The sequence below is a fragment of the Anguilla anguilla genome, chromosome 1 (assembly GCF_013347855.1).
Source record: "Anguilla anguilla isolate fAngAng1 chromosome 1, fAngAng1.pri, whole genome shotgun sequence".
In the NCBI taxonomy this organism is placed as follows: Eukaryota; Metazoa; Chordata; class Actinopteri; order Anguilliformes; family Anguillidae; genus Anguilla; species Anguilla anguilla.
Window position 1 is genome coordinate 7,954,847 of NC_049201.1, and position 20,038 is coordinate 7,974,884.

Below are 20,038 nucleotides of genomic sequence, written 5' to 3' on the forward strand. Positions count from 1 at the left end.
AAAAAAAAACCCCCCCAGAGAAACGAGAACCCCTGAAACCGTGGCAACCAGTGTCACTAAACCGCTGCCAACGCACACGCCCAGTCGCACTCAACGTTCCGTTCGGACCCGCTGTGCGCGCGCGACAGTAGACGCCATCTCGCAGAACCGACTCACGTCTGGAAACTAACACACTCCGCCCCCCCCCCCCCCCCCCCTTTGCCTTCTGAGCGTGACGATATTTTCTGTATTGCATTTTGGAGGGCTGGTGTAAAAGGCAGCTTTTGCATGAGATGGACACTCGCTAGACTTCGGGCCCTAGTCTCTTCACAGGCAGTCGGCACTGTGAGGGGACTGGGCCAGACTCGGCCACTCAAGACGACACTCGACGAACCGCCGCTCCGGACAAAACCCAAGGCCCGTTACAACCTTCCCCCTCTTCATTATTGCTCATTAGTTCAAAGTATCGGAGCTGTCTGTCGTCTCCTTGACCAAAAGGAAAAGAAAGCTTCACAAAGTAATAGTCAAAAAACGCGTCGCCACGAAGGAGCTCTCTCGTTTCTACAGCGTGTGGGGCGGCTGTGCCACACCCCCGTACCTTCGGTTTCTTTATAAATGTTTTCTTTTTTTTTTTTGTTTTTTTTTTTGGAAACTCTTTTTTTTTTCAGCTCTTTTTTTGTTGCCATTAATGAAAACAAAAAAAAAAAAAACGTTTAAAGTTCAGCAGACTCTACGCTGATGTTTGCTGGTGTAATCAGGACGAAACAAGGTTGCGCAACTATAGCCACATGACTTCAAAAGCTGAAAGCTGGAAACAGGAAACTTTTAGGGGTAATGACCCCCCCCCCCCCCCTTAGCTGTGTTCTGTTTGCTACATGGTTAATAATCTTGCATTTTCTCATTACACACCAACACTACTGATAACCCTTTTTCACACACAACACACACTCCCTGCACACACACAGTAAAGGCTAATGGAACAGGACCCATCCCTAGTGGCCCGCAGCAGTGTTCTGAGTGTTCTACCTCAGAAGACCTAGCTCCATTCCATTGGGCTGAGAGAACGAAGTTCCAGAACCATTCCTTCCATTGGACTGTGAGAACGAAGTTCCAGAACCATTCCACTGGGCTGAGGGAACGATGTTCCAGAACCACCACACACGCCTCTGTACATCAGCTGGACTATAGCCCCCTCCCGTCCCCCGCTGGCACAAATTATTAAAACACACTACTGGCTCCTCCCACTTAATACTAAGCAAATGAAAATGTACACAATTTACATAGGGACTAAATTTAAAACAAAAGGTGATTGTTAAGAATCGGTCAATTCCGTTCCAATTTTTTTTCTACAGTAAATGTGATTTTGGTGTTTTTATGTCAATGCGTGTGATATGAATGTTTCACAGGTACACCATGGTTTACCTCATACACCTGACATTTTACAGTTGCAATGTTGTATTTACGTTTCAGTGTGGATCTTTTGAAAATTTGATAATTGTAATTTTTTCCCCTGATGCCACTTCCTGTTCCTCCCTTCCTGTTTCCTGTTCCTCACTTCCTGTTAGTCTACCAACCACACAACCCTCCCCCCCCTACATTCTTCCTACAGGTGCCCCTCCAGGATGCTGCTGACGGCTTGCTCCAGCACAGAAGTTCCCCTCCTGTCCTGAGGGGGGCGTGCTTGCAGGGCTGGAGGCCCCTGCAGGCGCTGCAGCTCCAGGATGCTGTCGATGGCGCTCTGCAGGTGCTCGCTGAGGGTGCTGTCCTCTGGGAGGGGCAGCGGGCTCGGAGGCCCCGGGCAGGGGTCCGGCCGCGCTCGTTTGGGCTCGGGGGGGCACAGGACAGGGTCCGGGGCGGGGGGCGGCTCAGGAGCAGTGGCAGTCTGCGGCTCTGCCGCGATCAGCGAGTCTGGGGGGGTCCGTGAATTAGCTGCTGTCGGCGCCTCCGCGACCGCTGTGCTGTTTTTGGGGTGCTGGGCCTCCTCGACCGTCGTCGGGGGCGGCGGGCACGCGGGAGGCTGCGGGTGTCCGGTTTGGGGGGGTCGGGGCGCGTCCCATCCCAACTCCGAGCCCCGCCCGCTCAGCGCCCCGCCCCCGTTCGTCAGCTGCCCTGCGCAGTCCTGCCCGTGGACGGAGGGGGCGGAGGGGGCGGAGTCGCAGGCCGAGTTGTGCACCACCTTCCGTGACCCCGACTCGTGCTTTATGGTGAGTTTGAGCGCCCCCCGGCTGCTGGAGCGGTACGTCTTCAGCCCCGGGGGCCGGTTGGAGAGCAGAGCCCAGGACGGGGAGGAGGGGGGGCTGCCAGCCTGCAGGAAAGAGGACGGGGCGGAGGGGGCCGCGTTGTTCGGGCCGGATGCCGGCTTGCGTAGAGATAACAGGAAGGAGTCTGTTGGAACCCCAAACAAAAAGAACATATAAGAAATGCAGCACAAGCAGATCGAACGCACTGAGGAATTTAAACAGCCACTGGCTACTTATCAAAATATTGGCTCTTCTGTAGCATAACACATGATAACTCCTCTCAAACTAAAAATTCATTCTCTCCAATACTTAATACATTAGTTTGTAGATCAGTAGAACGCAAGAATGATGAAAGGCTGAATGGCATATTAGCATAATCTAGGCTTGTTATTTCCCGACTGTCTAAAGTCACAATTTCCATTGCTTCAAAGATCAGTTTCTAGAATGCAGAGAACATGAAAATATGATGAAAGGAGGCCAGTAGGCCCATCCAGGCTAGTCATTTACCTACCCTTTAGCTAGTACCCTCAGCTTCTCATGATTTGACTGAAGACAGTCAGGGTGGATTTTTTTGGAATTTGTTTCTGCACTGTTGGCATGATCTGTGCCCCCGTTAGGAAGGGTACTGACCTGGGTCCAGCCGGGCCTTGCGCCTCTCCTCCCCCAGAACCCCCCTCTCCGCCTGCAGGAACAGCCGCTCCAGCATCACCATCTCTGCCGACGGGCTCACCTGCTGCGGGGAGCCAGGAGAAACGGCCGGGCAGAGTTAGCCTCTTAGGCCGAGGTACAGTCCTCCACTAGTGGTTTTCTACTAATTATTCTGGCTTCATTTTCTGAAGGGCTGTATGCGCCAATGCTGGTTTCACTCTGATATTGGACCACGGTAAAATGTTTTCTACAAAGACTAACTGTGTCAAGTCTGCAGGTGTAGTACAAACTATCAAAAATGTCAGCAAATAAACGCAGGGGCTAAATCGGTAGTTCCTATAGTGTTGGGCACGCCCCCTGGGGGGGCGGGGGCGTGGCACCAAGAGACAACGGGGGGTATGGTGTGGGTTGAAGGGGGAAAAATGTCCAAATGAAACCCCCCAAAAAACGGCATTCATGTAGAATCAACGTTTTTGTGGGGGCTTCAGAAAATTTCAGAACCACTGCGCTAACGCAGTCATTCAGAGCAGCAGAACTTGGCATGAAAACCAGAAGCAGAGCAGTCAATGCTGTAAAGTCCTGGCTTTTAGACCCTGACATGTCTGTAAGGAAGCGAGGGATGAAGAGGAGAGAGAGAAAGAGAGAGAGAGATACTGCTGGATCGTAGTTATGGGAAGCTGCCTGTTACCTGTGCCTCTCCCAGAAGTAGCTGCCGGTACTTGTTGAGCATGTCCTTGGTGCGCTTCAGCAGAATCCCAGACACTGCATCAAACTGCTGGTCCACTGAGCACAGGGGAAACAGACGAGTTACATACTGTACATGGCCACACCCTCTCACACTGCCACACCCACCAGTAACTATATGGCCACACCCACTAACAATACCACACCCACCAGTAACTATATGGCCACACCCACTCACAATGCCACACCCACCAGTAAGTATATGGCCACACCCACTCACAATGCCACACCCTCCAGTAAGTATATGACCACACCCACTTACAATGCCACACCCACCAGTAAGTATATGACCACACCCACTCACAATGCCACACCCACCAGTAAGTATATGACCACACCCACTCACAATGCCACACCCTCCAGTAAGTATATGACCACACCCACTCACATTGCCACACCCATCTGTGAGCACACGGCCACACCCACTTATGTGGCCACACACCCGTAGTGGATAAATCCAGCTTGGCCCGGCTCACCTGTGAGGAAGCCGGCCTGGCCGGGCAGGTGTCCAGCACAGGTGTGGTACGGGAGCAGGCGGCTCACAGCGTCCTCCAGGGACAGGAACGGGGAGAGGGTGTCGGGGTTCAGAACCACACCGTGGTCCTGGCACAGCTGCTGCTGGACCCTGCTCAGCACACACACACACACATACTGGAGCTGTTTCATGAACCCACATAAATCCTGCCGTATAAATCCAGTGGAGCTGTGGAGGTTCTGACTCCTCGTGCCCGTTTCCTCTCTCACCTGTGTCTGCGCATTGCCAGCGTGAGTCTCTCCTCCCTCTCTGTTTCCACACAAGCTGTTACCTGGATGTTAAGAGATAAGAGGGTGTCACCACACAGAGCACACACTCTGAGACTGAAAACACTAAGCTGTATAAGTATAACACTCCACAAATAAGCCACCATGAATGAATGCTGTAATAGTTTCACTTTTCTAATGCTTGTTTCCTGTTTATGCTTTCCCCCCCTTCTTCTCTCCTTGGAATGCCTAATCATATCATCTGTGCTCATTACTGCAAGCTCTGCAGTCAATTTGGAAGAGTGCGGACAAGTATACGCTCTCCTCCGAAGCATGTGATGTCAGCCGCCGCTTCTCATCACACCACAGTTTGGGCTCACACAGACAGGAGTCAGAGGAAGACACTTCACTTGCGGGCACCTGATTGACCAGTGGTGGCCATTGTTGTGTTAGGAGTGCGATTCCCAAATTGGAACACACCCTCCGGTCCCCTTTCTTAAAGGTGGGAAGCACCACCCCGGTCTGCCACTCTAAAGACACCGTTCCCGACCTCCACGTGACATTCGTGTCAGCCATGACACTCCAACAACATTCAGACATTTCCGGACAGATCTCATCCACCCCTGATGTTGTCCAACCATCCCAGTGACGTCTGCCACAGAGAAAGGTTCTGAGCCCCCAGACTGTTCCAGCTCTACACGGAGTGTCTATTGGACTTATGAGTTCCTCCAAGTGTTCCTTCCGCCTTCCGACAATATCCTCAGCTGGGGTCAGAGTTTCACTGTCCTTGCTAAGAAAAGCCTAAATGGCGTCCCGCTTTCCCCTCCTGAGATGCCAAGTGGTTTTCCAGAACCACTCTGGGGCCGACTGAAAGTCCTTCTCCAAGGCCTCTCCAAACTCCTCTCATGCCCCGGCTTTTGCTTCTGCAACTGCAGCAGCTGAGGCCTTTTTTCCCGGCCAGTAACTGTCTGGTGAACCAGGAGTCCTCCGCGTCAACCATGCCCATAATGCCTCCTCCTTCAGCTTGATATCCTCCCTCACCGCTGGAGTCCACCAACAGGGCCTTGGGTTACCACCAGGACATGCATGGACTTGCTTAACCATATTATTCTAAATGTTACCAGTACCCAAAGAGTTAAATTATTTGACCTGGGTCTGTAATATATTCAACTGTCCAGCGGCTGTACCTCAGCCTATATCCAAATTTGCACCACTCTGGTGAGAAGCCCAGGTCCTCCTGAGCCACTGGCCCATAACACCCTCCACCACAGCCTGTACCACGCCCCCCCTCAGCTTTCCCTCCAGGCCTGGCGGGTAAGGCGAGGGCAGCTCTCCCTGTCTCATACCACCCTCTGCCACAGCCACAGCTAGTCCCGCCCCGGTTTCCCCTCCAGGCCTGGCGGGCAGGGCGAGAGCAGCTCTCTCCTCTCTCTCACCTGCGTCCGCGGCTGAGCTGCCGCCTGGACCGGAGCCTCTGGCGCTGGCTGCCTGAGAACGTGCGGCGCTGGAGCGAACAGGCTACCGTCCACAGCCAAACCTGCTGCTAGCTCTGGCGAGAGAGAGAGAGAGAGAGAGAGAGGGGCGTAGAGACAGGTGGGGGGGGGGGGGCAGATGGACACAGAGAGAGAAAGATAGGGGCAGAGAGAGGGAGAGACGAGAGAGAGAGGGAGAGAGGAAGAGGGAGGCAGAGGGATAGAAAGAGAGATAGACATAAACAGACATGAAGAGAGACAGAAAGAAAGAAACAAAGTGAGTGACAAAGTGACTCTGAGGCACTGGAGGAAGCAGATGTGTTTGTCATTATAATGTGGTTTGGTTTGACATTCCCCCCCCCCCCCGCCCAACACAATGATGCTCATTACCTTGAGTGTGCTGCAGGACGGGGGCCTGGACGGGCATTTCGGTCTGCACCCGGGGGCCCACGGGCATGGGCACGGGCACGGGCAGAGGAACAGGCTGCAGCTGGAGTGCAGAGTGTCCCGCGGGCAGGGGGGAGGCGGCCAACCCTCCCGGGCCCCCGGCTCGCACCTGGGCCCCCACCTTGGCGTGTCCGGCCCTCTGCAGGGTCCCCGTCTGCCCGCTGGGAGGGGAGGGGAAGCTGACGGGGGGAAGCTGTGGGCCCAGCGTGTTCTGCCCAATCAGAGTCCCGGCCTGCTCTGCCCCTGGGTGGGTGGGAGTGGTCACCACGGTGGGGCTCGGTGTCACGGCCAAGGCGACCGTCTGGCCAATCGCAGGGAGCAAAGGGGCGGCGTCTTCCCTCTGATTGGCTAGAGCTAGAGCTGGAGCTGGAGGGGAGGACGGCGGGGACATTTGCGCCGGCAGTGTCCCTGGCAAGCTTTCGGTTGGGGGAGAGGGAAGCTCAAGGGCCTGCTGGGTAATAAAAGAGAGAATAATGTCTACATCAGCACCCTTATCTAAACCCCATAAAATATCCTGCGCCTTCCATTCCTCACACTGACTCACAGCCAGACCTCACGCCTGCTTTGGTTCTGCTTTCATCATAAGCTGTGTTTCTTTTGTGTGCTCAAGAGGCCTCTTACCGTCTTCCTCCTGCGTGTCTGCATCAAATTATTCGAAAACCAAACCTTTAGAAACCAGTAAAATTCCTGAAGATCATTTTAAAATCTTGATATCATCACGACATGTTTCCATTCATAATATGCTTCCTGGGAAATTTTAATGGATCTGCAGGAAAATTTTCCGATTTCAATTTCTGGCACGTAGCTATATATAGTGTTTCACATTTGTATTCAACACAGATCTGGGTATCCTACACATCAAAAACCATATGCATCTATGATTTTTAATTTTGTGATAATATTTTGCACACAGTTGTTTCTATAGCAACTTTGAACATTCATTCTGTGAGACGGAGTTCACGGTTCGGCTGGCTCACCTGGTGCATTTGCTGCAGGAGGCTCTGTTTCTGCGGGAGCAGATTGGGGACCTCCTTCTGCACCTGCTGCTCCTCCGTCGGGGGTATCAGATGTTTGGCTAGGGCGGCGGCGGCGGCGGAGGCGGGGTCGTGCTGCAGAGGCGGCTCGGGGAGCGGCTGCAGCAGGGTCACCACCGGAGGGGGCATCTGGAGCTCGGTGGGGGCCGGCTGGGGGTTGTGCTGGAGGAGGTGCTGCTGGTTTGGCTAGGGGGCGCGTCAAGAGACAAGATTGACAGCATCCGCCGATTAGCAGCTGCTTCACGCACATTTGGGTGTGGGTGGCAGTGCATTATGGGTAAGGAACTGAGCTTGTGACCTAAGGGCTGCAGGTTCGATTCCCAGTTTGGACACAGCAGTTGTACCCTTAAATAAAATACCTGAATTGCTGCAGCATATATCCAGCTGTATAAACGGAAACTATGTAAAAGACTAAATAGTTGTAAGTAGTTTTGGATAAGAGCATCTGCCTGTAATTAAATGTGTAATGTAAAGGGTGTAATAATCTAATCTAATGTGTAATGTAAGGGGTAAGGGTTGTGGATGGGGATAGGGGATGGGGGGGCGGGCTCACCTGTGGAAGGTGGAGGAAGGGCTCCTCTCCGGGCCCCCTGTCCTCTGGGCCCGGCCTGTCCGGCAGCAGCAGCACTGAGGTTTGGGGCAGGTTCAGCTGCTTGTCCTGCTGGGCCTGGGGGGCGAAGGGCAGCCCCTGGACCACCGACGGCCCGTTGACGATGGAGATGGAGGCCATGTCCGGCGCCAGCATGGCGGGGCTGTTGATCAGGGTGATCTGGCTCCCCAGGGCAGTGCCGTGGAGCAGGGTGCCCCGCTGCCCCTGCCCCTGCCCCTGGGGCGGGTAGGCCCCCGCCAGCGGCATCTGGAAGACGGTCGGGGGCGCGGACTGCAGCTGCAGGGGTCCCGACAGCAGGGCGCCCTGCCGCACGGCCAGCTGCCCCGCAGGGGTGGTGAACACGGGGCTGAAGTTGAGCTGCCGGGACGAGGCGGTCAGGATCTGCGCCCCGTCCACCAGCTGCCCCGGGGACGGAGCCCCGCCCCGCAGCGAGGGGCCCTGGGGGCTGCTGGCGGTCAGCAGGGGCCGGGCGGCGCCCCCCGGCTGGGACACGCTCACGGGCGTCTGGCCGGGCAGCAGGAACTGGTTGGGCCCCTGCAGGAGCCCTGGGGGCTGGATGACGATGGAGCCGCCCTGGTTGACCAGCTGCAGGCTGACCTGCTTGCCCAGGCCGGGGGCCGGAGGCTGCTGCTTGGGGCCCAGGCTCGGGGACAGCAGGATGTTGGGCGACGCCGCCGCCCCCGGCACGAACGCGAGGCCCGGCGACGTCTTCTGGCCGGGGGGCTTGGGGCTGATCTGCACCAGGCGGGGCTGGATGCTGATCGGCAGCTTGGGCTGGATGGGCAGGGGCCCCCGGGGCAGCAGGATGCCGTGGGCGGCCGTGGCCCTCAGCGTGGGCGCCAGCAGGGGGCGCCCCGTCAGGCTGGGCAGGGCCTTCTGAATGAGCATTCCGGAACCCTGGGCGGGGCTGAGGGAGAAGGAGGCGTCCGGCGGCGGCGCGGGGAACACGGTCCCGGGGAGGAGGCCCATCATCTGCGGGGCGGCCGGTTTCAGGGAGGGGCAGCCCGGCCCCACGGCCAGCAGGGAGGGCTGCGGGGGCTCCACCGCCGCCTGGGTGTCCCGGGGCATGGCCGGCAAGGGGGGGAGGCTCAGCGGCTTGGACAGGAAGTGGGAGGCGGCCGGGGCGAGCACGGCGCCGGGCGGGTAGAGCGACAGGGCCTCGCCGGGCGGAGCCAGCCCCGCCTCCAGGACCAGCGTCTGCTCGGTGATGTCGGCCTCCTGCAGGCTCTGCTGCAGGATGTCGCAGGCCTCCTCCTCCTCCACCTCCCCCGGCCCCGCCCCCACCGACCCGCCCTGCCCCACCTCCGGGGCCCCTCCTCCGCCCTCGGGGGAGCCCAGCAGCGCCTCCTCCAGGAAGGACAGGTCCACGCAGCCCGGAGGCGGGGTGTCCTGCGAGGGGGTGTTGTCCGCCAGGAGGGAGGCGGGGCTCTGGAACAGAGAGGAAGTGTGCAGGTGCGGGTGTTACAGCACACAGAGGAGCGAGGTAACCGAGCCTCACAACACTGTGCTACAGGTCCCCCTCCACCAAAGCCGTAACTTTCGTTTGAATATTGGGGGGGCTGAAATGCAGAGACCCCGAGAAGTGTACCCATCTAAGGGGGGGGGGGGGGGGTTGGGTTCAGGGGGGCATGCCACCTCGAAGAAAGAATAGCTATGAAATTATCATTTCTGGTGAATTTTGAGGATAAAATATTTCAGACTACTGACTCGTGAGTCCCAGTCACAACATGAATTCCCCATATTTATTATATTAAATTATCTTTCTCATCATCATGGTTTATTATTTGGTGGGGGTGGTGGTGTTATTTGAACTGTTTTATAATATTGATGGGGGTTGCCCCCCCCCCCCCTCCCCCCTTATAAATTACGCCCTGGCCCACTGCTGCGATGACATCACTAATGAGGACAGAGTTCAGCTCACCGGGGCGTCGGCGAAGAGGGACGGCTCCCCGGAGGAGGAGGAGATGAGCAGATCTTCATTCTCCAGCTGGGGGGGGGGGGGGGGGTGAGGGGGTGGTGGGTGTAGGGGAGGGGGGTGGGTGGGGGGGAGAAAAGGGCAGAACAGAGAGAAAGCAGAATTTTTATGTAGGAGCGGCATTTGAGACAGTTTGTTTTCTCTTTCCAGGGACACTGTGCTGTGCGTCAACCTGAGAGGAGATGAGAGAGGACAGCGCCACCACCTGCACGGGAGGGAGTACTGCACGTGCGCCGATTGCCTCCTGAGCTTTGCTCTTTAGGCCAGTAACAAAGATCTGTCGATAAACTGTCACGGTAGATTACTGTCTTAACAATCAACATGGAAATATGATTGCATCTGACAGAATGCATCTGAAATAGGTGGAGGTCATGTGATTTATTTCCATCCAATAGCGAGCCATGAATGGGCTTCAAATGTGCCGTCCGTGTCGCAGGATTCCAGCGGTTGGTTTCAGCAGAAGGTTGCACACTCAGGAGTAAATGTTTGACCACATAACTGCCAACCTCCCCAAAGTCATACATGGACTAATAATTGACGTATTGCTACAAAGATAGACTTTTAAAAGGTATAGTTATTTATTGACATAACTGAGGAAACAGAGAGTGGGCCATGGGTAATTTAAAAACGATCTCAGTTCTTGCATTTACACGTAGGAGTTTGTTTTGAATTATTAGATTAGAATTAGATTAGATTACATTAGAATTATTAGAAAGCTATAGTCTTGCTCTGAACCATAATGGCACTTACTGTTCAATCATTTGTGATTTCAGTGTGAGTACGTCCTAACTCGAAACTAGGCAGTAAAATTATAGACACAAAAGAATAGCCCAAAGCGCTTTGAATCTCCTGTGGCGAGCAATGCTGATTGGCTGGGAAGGTAACCATAACTTGCTGTACAGCAGGCTTCCTCTGCCACAGATCTGCCCCTGCCCTGACCAGCACAATCCTGGATTACCATGGTAACAGACTGCTGCTTGGAGAAAGATTGCTTCTCATCTGTGCTTCGCGGTTGTAGAGTCACAAAAAAAAAACAACCTGTCTCCGTGTTTCGGTTTTCTTGTGCAAAGTACTGTACGTCCACAGACGATTCCTCAGCAATGTGCTCGGTTTCTGTCGACACCTCTTGTACACTTTCGAGAGCTACTCTCCGTGTTTCCGAGCGTCCCGTTTTCCCTCAGAATTACAACTTGTAATACGTTCTTCAAAAGGTGCATTTAACCTTCTGTGAATTATGTGAATTATTACATTAATTACTCAACCCATTAAGAGTCTAAATAGCGACCGGTCAGTAATTGGGCCACTGCAGTGGTAAAGTGCCATTTCAGAGGTAGGCTCGTGTGTCTGCTGCACTGTTGTTTTGCTGGTGACCTTTGCTTATCAGAAAGATTGAGAAAGCACTTGTTTTCTTTTTTTTTTTTTTTTTGTTATGCGTAACCAATTAGTATTCAGGATATTTTTCCATTTCAGGAGAGCTGCAGTCCAATGTTTGATTGCACCGCCCATCAGCGAACACTCTTAGCATCCAGAGTCTAAAAGCAGGATAAACCAGAGTTTAAAGGTTCTGTGCTTAGAGGAGAAGAATGTTCAAAGCCCTTTGCTGAACTGTTAGATCCATGTCAGAAAAAAAACAAAAACATTTAAACCCTAGAACATGAAGCCTCTGCCCTCACGTACAGGCAAAACAGCCTTCTTCAGGTTTGTATCTACACATTCATTTTGAAGAAAATATATTTAGACAAGGTATCTATTCACCTATGATTTATGTGTGTCAATCAGCATGAAACAACTGAAAATATGAATGACAATAAGATATTCTCTTTTTCAATACTACCCCTTTGAAATGAGTCACCATTTCATGTAAAAAAAAAAAAAGTCTTGTAAATTAACTGGGCTATGCACGCCCTCAAAAGGACACCAACCAAGTTGAAGAAAACGTGACTGAATTTTTAAAATGGTGCCAGCTATTATTCATGTACAGAGATGAAAGCTGACCTGGTCCACTGACTTAGATTTGAGGTCAATGAATGAGATTTATCCGTCGGCCAATTTTGCGTCACCCCTGAAATTGTAATTATTTTGAAACTGTCTTGTCTGTGACTGGTACATTTCCTCTCTAATTATAACAATCACACAGTCTGCAAACTGTATATTTAATATATCAATGATATTCATTAAGGTAAATGTAATAATTTAATATTCTACGGCTTCCAAGACTGAATATTTCAGGAACGGAATACAACCCCCCCCCCCCCCCCACGACTGAGAGAAACAGTGTAAATAATGATTCACTGATATATCTGCTATCCCTCACACAGGAAGATGAATAATATCTATGAATCATCTGTCATATTTTATTCAGGAATCATCAGCTCTATTCATGAATATTAATGAGAAAACATGAAGCTCAAGGCTGCTCACACACGTACGCACACACAAACACACACACGCACACACATGCACACACACACAAAAACACACACACGTAGAGATTTACCTCATTGGTTCCATGAAGGAAGTCGTTCAGGGCTTGGGGGTCACTGAAAAGGTAATAGCAGAGAGTTTTGAGGTTATGCAGTGGCCTCATGAACGCTGGAGGTGAATCCAGTTCTTTCCTTTTCAGATCCAAATATAAATGCATTAATTAATGTTGTGCTGACTGAAAAAAGACATATTTTTACATCAATGTTAATTACCAAGGAATGGGATGGATGAACCCATAATTACATATACAGAATAACACAGTCAGACAAAAAAAAGAAAAAAAACTATGGCAAGCATATTTTAAAAATGTATTCTTATTTTTAAAGCAATTTTTAAAGTTGAAAATGTTTCAAATTGGCAAGTGTTTTATTCTAAGTATGACAAACACCAGCTTCCTAAGCTCTGCGCCATACCAGAGACTTAAGATAATCACTGCGCAACGACTTTTAAGAACATTTTTAATCGCATTTCATTTAAGGTTCAGAGTTCACAGGAACCTTACCCAGGCAGGCTAGATCGGGCTCACTTACCACAACACATCGAGTAAACAAGTGCCATCTTCATCCTCCATGTCAACTGCGAAAGGAAGGGGCAGGAAGCCACACACAGCGGCGAGTTAGCCTGAGAACGACGTCTCAGATGCCGCAGAGAAAAACACCGTGGCCGACATTCACGACACGGTCGGCCATTGTGAATTACACGATCACAAGCACGGGAGGGAGGAAAGCCTCTGATCAATGGTGCTTGCGGTGCTGCTACAGGCCCTGATTGGAAACACTGTGCTAAGCTCTACACTCCCTTGCAGTATGTTCCAGCTACTTGCACTTTATAGATAAGGGGTATGCTGTTTCACTAATAGCCCACCCCCCCACCGACCCTCCCCCAGGGAAAAAAAAGGGACATTTATGGATTTCGTGCTTTGTTTAAAAACTTACTTAAAATACACTGCATTGGACAGCTGCGTAGTCAAGGCTTTTGGTCGTGCCCGGATGAAATGGACATACTACGGTAACTATCAGAGCCATGTATGCGGTCCGTTCAGCAACATCCAGGACAATCCCATATTGTAATGGAATATACCTCAATATAATGTGAATATGTGGATCTCATTTGAAATTTTATGATAAAAATATTTCACAAGCAATGCATTTTTAAATATATATACAACAATGTCTTAAAGTGGCACCATTTGTTTGCTTGCCCATACTTTGTGAAGTGCTATGATACCTGGTTAATATAATTATTTTATTTCTCTCAGTATATCTATTCTCGTATGGAACCAAAAGCTGCGATGTGTGTGTGTGTGTGTGTGTGTGGTAGCCACGTAGAACCAGACCATTTGAGGTTAAGAAGTGTACAGATCATGATGCAAAGAGGTTGAGGAGGTTCAGTGGGTTGCAGGGGTTGAGGGGGTGGGGGGGTGTGTGTTTGGGGGATAGGGGTGGTGGGCCTACTTCATATATCCGAGGCCCCATTCAGAGCAGACTGGCGGGACTCTCGTGAGGGCCTCATGGGAGGGCAGGCCGCACCTCAGGCCCGCTCGGCAAAATTCTGGGGCTGGTTCCTTCCCAGCAGGGGCATCGCTGTGGCGGTCCACGTTCCCCAAAAAACCGCTCCGAGGCCTGTGAGCGGGCACACAAACGGGACGTTTTTCAGTGAGGGCGAAACTGAGCTGAGCTGTCCCCAGGTTCACGGCAGGGGCGTCCGACCTCATGCCAGAACGGGCCGGTTTGAATGCAAAACTCCGCAGCTCAGCACTGCAACTCCTGATTCAGCCAATAAAAACCTTAATTGAAGACCACGGCCAGTGTTCAATGAACATAACATTTGTTCTTAACGTTGACTTACAAGTAAACGCAAGCATTGCCCTTTTTCCTCACAAACTCAATTTGACGAGCTAACGTTAAGTGATTGCTCTACTCGCCCCAACTGTTTTCGCGAAGAATAAAAATAATTCTTTCAACTGTTAAAAGTAGAAGTTAAGGAAAAATGTTGATTAAATCCCAGCCAAATGATTATTTAGTTGAATCCGTTTCTTTAACACTGCAGGCTGTAACACAATCCTACACCCACACCAGGTCTTCTCGGTGAGATTGGACACCCCTGTTTTACATGGTTCGCTAGGCTTCCTTTTACCAGCTCAGCACTTAACCAAGCGTGATTTAGGGAAACCCCGTTGCCTTGTCCAAGTACCCTGAAAAAGCAGCCCTTCTCCTTTACTTTCTTTGACCTCTCGCTTGTCTGACATCACTAGACTGTTCAGTGTTAAACCCTGAGCCAACCAGAGGAGGATAGGTTCCCCCTTCAGACTGGTTCCTTCCGAGGTTTCTTCCTAATTTGCCACTGTTGCTTTAGGCTTGCTCCTGTGGGGGTTTTGGCCACGGTTGTCTGTGAAGCACATTGTGACAATTGTTTGTGAAATGCACTATATAAATAAATTTTGATCAATTTATTGATTGTCAAATCAACTCTTACGGAGTGTATATGGTCCCAGTTGGACTCATATCTACTCTGTTAGAGTTGAATTAACACTGGACATTCTATCGTGTGTTGATTGACAAGATGGGGTTTCGGCCAAACTGTTTTCATCTGTGCATGCTTTTGTAGATCAAGGGAAGGAAGAAAAGGAAGGAAACAAGGAAGAAATGAAGGAAGGAAGGAAGAGTGCATCTTTAAACTTTTGGATATAGCCTGTCCTTCCCTTCTGTAATACCTTCAACCTTCCTTTTCCCAAGGAGCACAAATGGCCAGGTAAGAGATTGTTTATTTGTGTATACATATATAAATGACGCACTGTGATAGATTGGCCGCCTGTCTATGGTGTATTCCTGCCTTTTGCCCAATGCATGCTGGGATAGGCTCCAGCACCACCCACGCCCCTGCCCAGGATAAGCGGGTACAGATAGTGGATGGATGGATATATAAAGGATATGTATATTCTGATCACTGCAGTATGACAAGAGAAGGGCTCTGCCACCTATTATTTTATCCATTTATGCTTTGGCAGATAAATGACTGCATTTTGCTTTTGCTTTTTTCCCAAGCAGATTAGGAGCTGTTCCTCAACACTTTTATGGGTGCCTATTTAAAGGAGACAGGACGTTGGCTCAGATTTACGAAGAGATTCGAATACAACCTGCAGCAGGTTAATTCTAATCGATCCCAAACGCCCCTTCAATAACTCGTAATAATATAGCTAAACAACTATGTAATTTGGCATGTTAAAGCGTCTATGCTCTATGAATATTAACAAAAAAACACTTGCTAATAAGGTATATCCTGAAATTGCCCTGTAAACCGATTACCCAAGCACAGCCTCATATTGTCCAGTTCATAATTTGTTATTAATTGACATGATAGCATTCAAAAATAAATGAATAACAGCAAGACCGGTACAAAACTAAGAAATCGGCAATAAAACAGAGTCATATTTATTTAATTTCTCGTTGATTAGGAATATCGCGTCCCTCAGCCGGTCAAACTTGAGAGTCGAGACTCGAGCTTATTAACTAGTAACGGCAGTGGGCTGTTCCCTCCTATTCCCACAAAACACTATTCGTAAAAGCACTGTATTTCTGGTCTAATACTGTATCTAATACTGTACATAGCCTACTCAATTTTTAGTCTTCTAAAAATTGTCTTATCGACAGGCACTACAATCACATAGCCTACCACAACTGACCTGGCTTTATAATACAGGAACACGTTCTACTCTACATAGATTACGTTTGTGATTTCTTTTAAAAATAGTCTCTCACTCAGAATCTTTTTTTCTTCTTTTCTTTCAAAAACAACTACTGCGGTTTAGACACATCTCAGTTTAATATTACAACGGCCATTCAGTTGTATAGCCTACTGTAGGCAATCTTAGCGCATCCACTTGCGTAGGGTTAGATACGCAGGGTTAGCGAAGTGCTTTTCCCCTTGCATCACACAACGCCTCGGCGGTGTGAAAACAAGAATCGCTAACACATCTTTGTCTCGACTTGGGTGGAAGAAAATCACCACTACACAACCCCTTTCCCAAAGCTATTTAAAAACAAGTTACAGATTTTTTGATTTTGAAGATCGCCATGGTCACAGACCTTAGAAAGCGAAAGCGTTTAGGGTACCCAAGAAGGCCAATGTGATGCTTTCTTAAGAAAACCACCCTGCAGTATTCCTACATTTCTATACACCAACATTACTATATATGCTTTACGAGGAGGGTTGAGATTGACAATCAGCAGGTAGTATTTATTCTCAAATGGCTTGATTTCACGAGGCTCGTTTTCGTGTTTATGGTAAAAAGGCTAACCCCAGCGCAAGGGCAACATGCCTCTTTAGCCTAATCGGTGCGTTGATTGAGCAGAATGGGAATTCGAAACGGAAGCTCATTTCCAATTATAACAAGAAAGCTCCGCTCTCTGTACTCTCTCTCTCTCCCACCCTCTGTTTTTCTCTCTCTCCCTCTCATTTTTCCAGGGGAGGTCCCAAGGAACGGGCAGACCTCACCAACCTCCCTCCCAAGTAGTACACTTGGTTTCTTATTTTTGTTTACAACCTGCAGCAACCGCATTTTACCCCCACACATAAGCTACTGCACAGCGCAATGAGCTCCGCAATAACAGCCAAGACCCACCGAATCAGCCGATACACCAAATATGCAGTGTCAATCTTGGAGATCGGATAAAGCACAAAAGGAGACTGGTTTGTAGCTATGAATATACAGACTATATCAAACATTCGTGACAGACGCGTTCCTATTTAGCTTATGGTAATACAGCATAGTGGCTACGCTTCTCTAATAAAACGGTCTATCTAGAGAACCCCAAGGTAGCAAACGCTCACTGCAGCCTCCCGCGACAACACAAAGGATCCGCTTTCAAATACCCCTATTTTGCACACCTTCGTTGCCGCTCTCTCGTTCTTGTCATGTGCAATTTTTATAATGTACCTTTTAAAAAAAAAAAACTCACCGCGTCTTTGTGGGTTATTGTCCTGTCAGGCGGGCCTCTGCGCCATCGATTCTCACTCAGCAGTCTTTTCAGATGCTAAGGGGAAGGGGGGTAGAGGGGGATTGGGGTGGGTGAGAAACAAGAGTGAGAAGAGATGAGAACACAAAGGTAGTGAAAGAGTGGAGCGATGAGGCTGAGCCGCCGCTGCGTCCTTCAGTGGTGAAGGGGAGAGATGGGGATGCGTGGCTTCTCGGATCTCTAAAACAGCCGGTATAAACGCTTCAAAAATCCCCGCTCTCACAGAAAGCCGTATTATCTTTGCGGCACAAATTCACATTCTGCCAATATGAATACAAAGCCCAGTGAAAAGATGCGTCTTCTAAGATCTATTTCCAGATACCCCCAATTTCAGCCTCCCCTAACCTGCCGTTTTTAATGATACAGCTAACTGCTCTCAACCTTAAGGCTACACGGTAGTCGCGCCCAGACAATGCCACATCCCATTGCAAATATCAGTAAAAGATAATGATGCAAAGGCATCTTGTACCACATACATCTTAAAGCATTTTGACAGTGTAGGCTACAAAATGCAACATAGGCTACCTAATATGAATTTAGGTCTGAAATTAATTTGAAAAAAGATTGATATGAAACGCACAATGAGAATATTGCTCTAAAATTGTGACGTAGGTACATGTATAAATCATAAACAAAACAAATCAAAGCCAAGGTATAAACAGGTGAGAATCATTGGGCTTCTCCCGCGAGGTCCGTCATGTGTGAAAATCAATATCTCTTTTTCGTGCAAACGGAGGGTTTTCTGTTACGCGATTGGCGGACGCTAAGATGACTGACGGGTGTTGTTGTTTAAAATCGCAAGTGGGGGCGGCTTTATTATTATTTTGCATGGGAACCATACAAATTAAGGTTCTTTCACAAGATCCTTCTTATTAGTTTGCATGTGAAAAACATTCAAGTAGGCCTACTGCTGTCTCGTAAGATCTAATTTGCATGTGAAAAACATTCATAATTCGGTTCAGCTTTTTTAGGAGTTGTAGACTAAGCATAGGCTACTAACGCTGTTTTCTTGCGTGACTTTTCGGATTGATTTACTTTTTCGGAATAAATGAAAAACGATTTAAATAAGATTTTCGTTAGATACGCAAAACTTTCACCATTAATTTTGAAAATGAAACGCAAATCTTTCTTAAAATAGAGTTGATAATTGCTTAGAAGATCCGACTGCTAAACTTATTGCTCCGTAAATCAGGGATTTTTACAGTTTGCATATAAATTTTCCTAATATCGAAAATATAATGAAAATTATTTAATCTCTTCGTGACCGTTTAACATCGGCTTCAAAAGTGTTATTTAGGGCATTATATAGTTAAAAAAATAAAACAGGTTTCCTGACAATTCAGTTAAAGTTTCTTCTGTCTAAAAAATCTTCTAGATAAAAAGCTTACTTTACGATGTAGGCTGACTTGGTACATCTTAAAATGCGTTATGGGTGAATGAACGACAATATAATGCATATAATACCTTGGAACAGTGCACAGGCAACTTATCGTAGCATGCATAACATGTAAGTGTCGTAAAGTCTTTTGGACATACCGCCTGATCCTTTCGTGTGCAGATGGGGTATTGATTTATCATGTGTAAGACACGTTGTCTTGTGGAAAATGGAAGTGATTATAACGACTTTTCATGTGATAGTGATTAATAAAAAACCTACCTCAAATGGATGAATTGTCACGTGTGTGATCAATTTTTAAATCCAAGGTTTACATAAAAAGTATTTTTGTTCATGAGTTTCATAAAGCAAATCTTAGTATACTGAAATTACTATTAAAATCATTTTAGCACCGTTTAACGAAGATGCAGTAACTTCATTTTCATAAGCATAATTAAATTTACAATGCCAAATTATGTGCTTTGCGCAATTGAGTTATTGCCGTTGATTGTGTTACAAATAAATAAATAAATCATGCGTATTAGGGTAACACAGAATGCAGAGTAGAGACAAACTCATTCTTTTGTTTAAGAAATGTATTTTGATTGTTGTGTATATGGCAAGATCTTTAACATTTAGTGTTGTAAAATGGAAAAGCGAGAATAAATTGTATAGGCTACTTAAAAAATACTTTTCATGCAGCGTCAGTGTGTAATTTATACTGCTGCTCCAACAAGACAGGAAGCAATGGTGTTGCTCCAGGTTTTGAAGGTTAAAATGTCATCCACGGATAGCGCATGACCTGTCACTGAGTATCTCTCCAAATCAAACCACGTACTTCACTTTAACTACAATACCATGGCATTGCGGTAATCGGAAGTCTTAACAAGATTTGCCAGTATCTGCCAACGTAAAACTGAACATGCTTGGGTTTGGCAGAACCATTCCGTCTCAACGTCTTGATTTCAAATCAAGGGAACCAAAGCTCCCTAATCCAAGACTGTAAATCTGTTTTAAGGAAATAGTGATTATAAACCAGGACAGGGTTTCACCATGGTTAGAAAACTGCCTCAGGTCCTGGGCAGGGGCAGCAGAGTTAAATTTCATACGACCGCGTCTTGAACCAGTCACCTCTGTTCAGCCCTTAAAACTGTTAGAAAAAAAAAAAAATCAGTTCCATTTGCTTCAGTGGATTACAGCAATTCTCAACCCTAACTCTGTGGACCGAGTGTCTTTAACTGTGCAGGAGTAATTGGGTTTAATTGAACAGTTTT

The 20,038-nt window shown here is 48.7% G+C and overlaps 1 protein-coding gene across 2 annotated transcripts; it reads right to left on the minus strand.

The window, feature by feature from the left end:
• Nucleotides 1-654: 654 nt before the first annotated feature.
• Nucleotides 655-18,700, minus strand: si:ch211-168d23.3 (BRD4-interacting chromatin-remodeling complex-associated protein). Of its 2 annotated transcripts, none has more exons than XM_035406736.1 (15): nucleotides 17,970-18,700; nucleotides 17,333-17,407; nucleotides 13,829-13,996; nucleotides 12,905-12,950; nucleotides 12,388-12,430; nucleotides 9,837-9,902; nucleotides 7,859-9,343; nucleotides 7,249-7,491; nucleotides 6,215-6,722; nucleotides 5,789-5,901; nucleotides 4,356-4,417; nucleotides 4,088-4,236; nucleotides 3,556-3,650; nucleotides 2,850-2,952; nucleotides 655-2,364 (listed from the first exon to the last, which is right to left on the minus strand). In XM_035406736.1, the coding sequence occupies exons 4-15, from the start codon at nucleotides 12,943-12,945 to the stop codon at nucleotides 1,583-1,585; spliced, it is 3,690 nt and encodes a 1,229-aa protein (XP_035262627.1). In that variant the 5' UTR covers nucleotides 12,946-12,950; nucleotides 13,829-13,996; nucleotides 17,333-17,407; nucleotides 17,970-18,700; the 3' UTR covers nucleotides 655-1,582. The 2 variants fall into 2 exon arrangements, with proteins under 2 accessions (XP_035262627.1, XP_035262636.1); XM_035406745.1 differs by having other exon boundaries at nucleotides 17,915-18,700.
• Between the last annotated feature and the right edge of the window lie 1,338 nt (nucleotides 18,701-20,038).

What these genes read in the sequence shown, in the direction of transcription:
- si:ch211-168d23.3 (XM_035406736.1), bottom strand. Translation starts at nt 12,945, where the DNA reads ATGGAGGATGAAGATGGCACTTGTTTACTCGATGTGTTGTG. An exon ending in CTGGCAATGCGCAGACACAG is followed by an intron (nt 4,237 to 4,355) that starts GTGAGAGAGGAA and finishes TGTGCTGAGCAG; the next exon opens with GGTCCAGCAGCAGCTGTGCC. An exon ending in CAAGGCCCGGCTGGACCCAG is followed by an intron (nt 2,365 to 2,849) that starts GTCAGTACCCTT and finishes GGGTTCCAACAG; the next exon opens with ACTCCTTCCTGTTATCTCTA.